At 31.7% G+C, this 6157-nt stretch overlaps 1 protein-coding gene across 1 annotated transcript; it reads left to right on the top strand.

The window, feature by feature from the left end:
• The first annotated feature begins 3742 nt into the window (after nucleotides 1–3742).
• Nucleotides 3743–4590, top strand: LOC108916055. Its single transcript, XM_018722246.2, has one exon. The coding sequence runs from the start codon at nucleotides 4059–4061 to the stop codon at nucleotides 4539–4541; it is 483 nt and encodes a 160-aa protein (XP_018577762.1). The 5' UTR covers nucleotides 3743–4058; the 3' UTR covers nucleotides 4542–4590.
• Nucleotides 4591–6157: the final 1567 nt, after the last annotated feature.

Consider the following 6157-nt stretch of genomic DNA (forward strand, 5'->3'; position numbering starts at 1 on the left):
AAACCGTGCGTTTTTCGCTTATAAACAATTTGAATAACATTGTTGCTATTTATGCTATCTCACCGAAAATAGATGCAATGGATAGCTGGCAAAAAAATACAGTTTTAAAATAAAAAAAGTACCCTCTACGACCAACAGGAGCCAAGATAAGAATTTTTTTTAATCGTAGCGCAATTGTTTATAAATATTAAGACTTGAATTTTTCGCAAAATACAGTTTACGACGTAAACTACGATTTCCCGTGAATTGCATTGAAAAATGTGGAAAATTAACGACTCATGAGCCCTTTAAAGAGAAGGTACTCGCTAACACGCCGTCCTTGGTAAGCGGCGACAAACGGCCGGTGCGACCAGCAGTGATTTTCAAAATTAGAGCAACATAGGTTCTGTCCTACGTACGAGGTACCGCCCGGCACAAGCGGCTCGTGCGGTTTTCATGCGGACGACGCGATCAAATTATTTGATAATTCCGCCTCTGCCGCTTCAGTTTACATTTTTTAATCTTAAAAATTATATGAGTTTTTCGTCATGTCTGACACTTTTATTGAACTTTTAATTAGCAGTATGAAAAATTCCATTACACTGTGGGATATGAAGCACAAAGATTATCATAATAGAGATATAGGTACTCCACAGAGAATGGACCTGCACTGTTAACAGAAATAGGCGTTGAAAAGTAGTCTCTGAATATTTCATTTCTAGGTTGATTACGTTCTGTTTTCAGGAAGTAAAACTCGCACCTTACTAACAATACTAAATATATGTATTTATTGGTAAAGCCGCAAACATACTATATGGTTTCAGAGATAAACGGTGGTTCTTATGCTATCTGAGAATCATAAAAACTACTTTAAAAACTTCGTGGTATTCGCAAAGAATAACGGCGTGTTTTCATCATACATAACATACAATGTAGTCGAATGTTCGGGAAACATTCTGGCATATCCTGAAAATAGTTCTGGTTCTTTAGGACAATTTCGTAATTTTTCATATAAATGATTAAATTTTTCTAAAAATGCCTACTGTGCTTGTCATGCGTTTTTTATTATTTGTTTTTTACAAATTATTATACTGTTTAAGTGGATGTCCTCAGTTAACAGAACGATGAGTTTCCTCGTCCACGACAACTTGACAATTGCAACACTATTATGATTACCACGCTACCGCGCGTTGAAAGTGCACGTAGGACAGGCTGATCGCATTTACCGTTAGCACCGCGTCGGCCACTTCAACCGCGTCGAACGCGTCGGCCGCACCGGCCGTTTGTCGCCGCTCACCCAGGACGTCGTGTAAGTAAACTGTCCGACGGGCGGCCGGCGGCGTGGTGGTGGGGGAAGCTCGTCCAAAAGGTCGCGCGCGCGAGAAAAGTTAATTCCATATTCAAATTCCAAAGTTCAAATTGATGCGCGCTGTAAATTTTGCAATATCTCGGCTTCTATTCATCGTAGAAACTTATTTTTTTTTAAAACTGGAGTAGCTCGACGAAAAAATAACAATGGGCATATTTACGAATTCGTAGAATAGCCCTGAACCCCAGAAAAAATCTTTTATACTTAGATTTTTTTAATTTACAAAAATGTCACAAAAATTATTGTGAAACGAAATATTAATTAAAATTTCAATTTCGGAATTATTTTACTATTATTAAATAAATAAATGAAGCTATCGTTCATTTAAAGAGTTATTTTTTTTGCATATTAAGGCAAAGTAAACTTGTTTTTTCAATATTTTGTTAGCTATTTAATTACGATTTAAATGTAAAATTAAAGTGAAAATTCATAAATTTGCTGATTCGTCAGAACAAGTAATTTCACTGCACTGTATATCTGTATTAAATGTTTTATTACAAAACCAGTTGCCTCTACCCATACCTACTTCTGATTCCATACTAGTTTTGTACTAAAAGATTGTAATATTAAATAAATACATCTATCAAACACTTTTATGTTATTAATACAGTAGAATCTCTATAATCCGGCACGTCACTATACCGGCACGTCCAGTAATCCGGCGTTATTTTTTCCGCATTTATTTACTATTCTTGAAGAATACAGTTTATACAGTTATAGTTTAGCTGAAAGATTATTTTACAAAAACATAAAAACATTACAATATACATATATGCATACACAACTGTAATATGTATGTATCTATGTACCAATCTCTTTGTTAATAAACAATTAAAAGTAACGTTTTTTTAATTTAATACTGTTTACATATACATTTTCCATTAATCCGAACTTTCCAGTACTCCGGCACTCTTAGGTTTTTAATGGTGCCGGATTAGTGAGATTGTACTGTACTTACAAAATCGTTTGCAAAATAAAACTTTTTTAGTGCGGACATTTCTGGCAAACATCAAAGCAATACATTGTACCCATCAGTACACTTGCTACTCTAAACTCAGAATGCCATAAATGAAATATAAATAGAAGGTTATCCAATGTTGCAAGATTTACGGAAGCCGTATATACGGTGAAATGGAAGCAAATATATACGTGCATACAAGCGATCGCGGCAGCGCTCTGCGAATGGTGGTGGTAATGGTGAACTAAAGTATTCAATAGCATCGAAAATACCAATATGTGGCTTCCGAAAAATATTTCTTCTATAAAGTTCAAATAATATAAGAAGCCGACTAACATGAGTCTCCGATATGGCGTCCATATATGGACGCCATATGGCACACGGGCGCCATATCAAATGTAAATGGTCAATATAAGGACGCCATAAGTATAGAAAGATATATATATATACATTATTACTGTAAAATATTTTTAGTAATTATTTACTTTATGTGAGTCTCAAGTTTTTATGAAATTTTACCAATTCCCGTCATTTCGAGATAGCTGAAAATTAATAAAATATTTTTTTCAATTGAAAAAATCGCATACAAAACTAATTTCAAATTCATGTTCAATATCCTGGAAACGGAGAGTTGACAAAATGTGATTAGAAAAAATCAGAGAGTTTTGTGACAAAACAAATAATTAGCAAGTACATTATAGTATATATTGGCGGTTTTGTAATAATAACAAGTTCTCTAATAAAGCCAATAAAATGTAAAGACTGTGTAAATAGTTTAATGTCAAATACACAGTATTCGTACAGTCAATTAGTTTTTATTAAAGATAGTGGTTGTTTGAGGTATACATCTCGAGATGTCGTAGTAATATGCCAAGAAACAGAAAAATTAATAATTTTTTATACTAATGGTGAAAGCAGAACACCTATATTACAGAAAAATAAAATTGTTTATCATGTATTAAAAAACTTTCTGAATGCGAACATATTTGAAAATTTGCATTAACATCAATTTTATAATTTGCCTAACAATTGTAATCATTTAATAGAACTTATAAGGGCTGAATGTGAAAAGTATATCGATGTACGAATAAATCATGAAGTCAAATTATTTAATTCGGTAAAATCTACGAAAAGGCAAATATTAAATAAATTAATAAATATTATTTAGAGGACAATAAATATATTTAAATTATTTTGTAGTTTTATTTGATATGACACTAAAAAGTACTATTTTCTGAATTACAAACTTAAAATTGAATATTTGTCATAAAGATGCAATGTAATCTTTAATATGTAATAAAAATATTACTTAATCCGGATCTGCTTAAAGATGCGCGCGATCAGATTCCCTTCCACACTCCACTTCCCCGGATTTTGTATTCACTGGTACCCGCATTGGAATTAGATACGGCCAGTCTAGGTGGTCTGTGCCTCTAACCAATTGCACTCAAGCCTCCTAATCTAATTAGTGTATAAGTGATAATTAATAATAAATAATATTGTCAGAACGTGCTATATAAGCATGCTAGCTAAGGAAAACTTCACAATAAAAATATATTATTTCTACTTAGTTATCAAGATAAGTAGATACGTGGCATTTGCAATCCTCATAGCCAATGTAGTTAGAAGTTAGAGTTAGTTCAGTAAGTGCATTTAATGTTTTGAAAGAATATTTGTGATTCCCCGGTGTTGAAAGTGCAAGTTAAAAGAGTTTGGAATATATTTATTTGAAGCATAAATTTTAGTGAAAACATGTCCAAAACACCTATATCAATTTTGCAAGAACTTATGGTACAAAAGAAAGTAAATTTACCAGATTATTACATTGAAAATTGTGATATACCTGGAGCTACTTTTAAGTGTACTGTAAGAGTTGGTTCTGTTAAAGCTATTGGTTATGCTTCGACAAAAAAAGAAGCTAAACAAAACAGTGCAAAAAAGGCATTAGAAATGTTGGGGTATGGAAGCAGCAGTAGTACTGTTTTACAAAAGGAAATAACACTGCTTGTTAATTATTCCACAAAACAGGCTCCTTTTATTAATTATGTTGGAAAATTAAACGAATTAGCTTCAACACATGGCAAACCTTATCCTGTATACCACGATGAACCTATGCCTAATGCCAATGGAATTTTTGTAACCAAATGCAATTTTTTAGAATTTTCTGCTCTAGGTTGTGGTTCAAAAAGGAAGGATGCAAAACAAGATGCAGCAAGAAATATATTAGATAAGTAAGATTATAATTTTATTATATGGAATTTATTACTACTTTGTGTGCTACTTATTTGGTTTTTGTAGTTTTTAATACTGCAACTTTACCCATGCTTTGTTTAAAAAAAAACAAAAATTTGAATTCATGAAAGCTATTTAAATTGCTAGATTAATAAATATGTTCAACCATGTATTAGACAATGTGTCTTTCACACTTATAAATTTATACAATTTTGACAAGAAAAGGTATAGTAAAATTGTAGACACTTAATATAAAGAATTAGTTTTTTATGTGTCTTAAGCAGTTCTAAGCATAAAAATACCTATTTTTTAATATGGAAAAAAAAATTGTAATTGCAATTTACCAGTTCATGTACCACATTTTATAAAAACGTGCTGAAGTAAAATATGTAAACTCCTCAAAAACCTCAATATTTTTGTTGGCACTTCTGAATTTCCATGAAAAAATTCACGAATTAGAACGTTTTAATTTGTGTATAAGTTATTTGACAGCAGATTTGATGTATTACCTATACTTGTCCAGCTTCTTCAAGAAACGACTTCACAAATTAATTCATAAAGAAATTCACAATGTAAAACAGGTTTAAGAGGCAAACCACACCTATAATTTTGTATGCCAGAATTCCTGCACTCAAGGAAATTCTCCTACATGAATTCATTTGAATTTCTCTGTTCCTTTGACTCAGTTTTAAATTACATAATGTATTATTTTGGCTCTATTTATATTTACAATTTGAAGAGCTTTTTCTACAGACGTGTATAAATATTAGGCATAGGGCTACCAGATCTATTGCATGAATCAAGAAATGTGTAAATTTGAAAACCACGTTACTTAAATTGCATAAATAGTTTCAGTAATATACAGGGCCATTACCAGCAATTGAAAAAAATCAGAGAAATTCATGAAAGATGTTGCAAATTTGCTGAAAGGTGTTGAAATAAAAAAAAATATTATTGGCATTTGGCAATAACCTAGAAATGCATGAACATTTGTCATGTGCGAGCCCTAAGAACCCCGGACAAAATGTAGTTTAAATATAAAACAGCTATACAAACTTTATATAATTGATTCGTTAGTAAGTATATTTAGATAATTAGTAATGTAAGTATTTCCTGCTTAATATTTTCTTTTTGTTTATATGAACATATACAGGGTGTCTGGTAAGTACCTCCTAATCTCTCGGGAGTGTATAGGGGAGGTCAAAATAAAACTAGTCCTTCCTATAATTTTTTTTCCTAATGTGCCCCCTAACGGAGTTATGGGGGGTCAAAGGGGTACCTAGAAATTAACGTTTAGGGTTATAACTTTGAAACCACCCTGTATATTTTAATAAAATTTTCGTACGTTGTATTACACATGGAGCTCTACGATTTGATGCTAAAATCAACTTTTTGCTATTATCAGGTGTCCAGAAACGGACTGGCCCTATCACAATTTTTCTCAAAATTTTGACAGAAGTAATTTTATCAAACTGAAAATATTATTATTAGATACTCTGAAGGTTTTTCTTTAAAAATGGTACTCTTTATTTATTTCGAAAAAATGAACGGTTTGCGAGATAAATCGGTTTTGAAAAAAATTGGTAACAAATACAACAACAATTAAAATTTATTTTTTT

This window comes from Anoplophora glabripennis, unplaced genomic scaffold, assembly GCF_000390285.2.
Source record: "Anoplophora glabripennis isolate ALB-LARVAE unplaced genomic scaffold, Agla_2.0 scaffold1852, whole genome shotgun sequence".
NCBI classification, from domain to species: Eukaryota; Metazoa; Arthropoda; class Insecta; order Coleoptera; family Cerambycidae; genus Anoplophora; species Anoplophora glabripennis.

Coding starts and splice junctions, on each gene's coding strand:
- LOC108916055 (XM_018722246.2), top strand. CDS start 4,059: ATGTCCAAAACACCTATATCAATTTTGCAAGAACTTATGGTACAAAAG.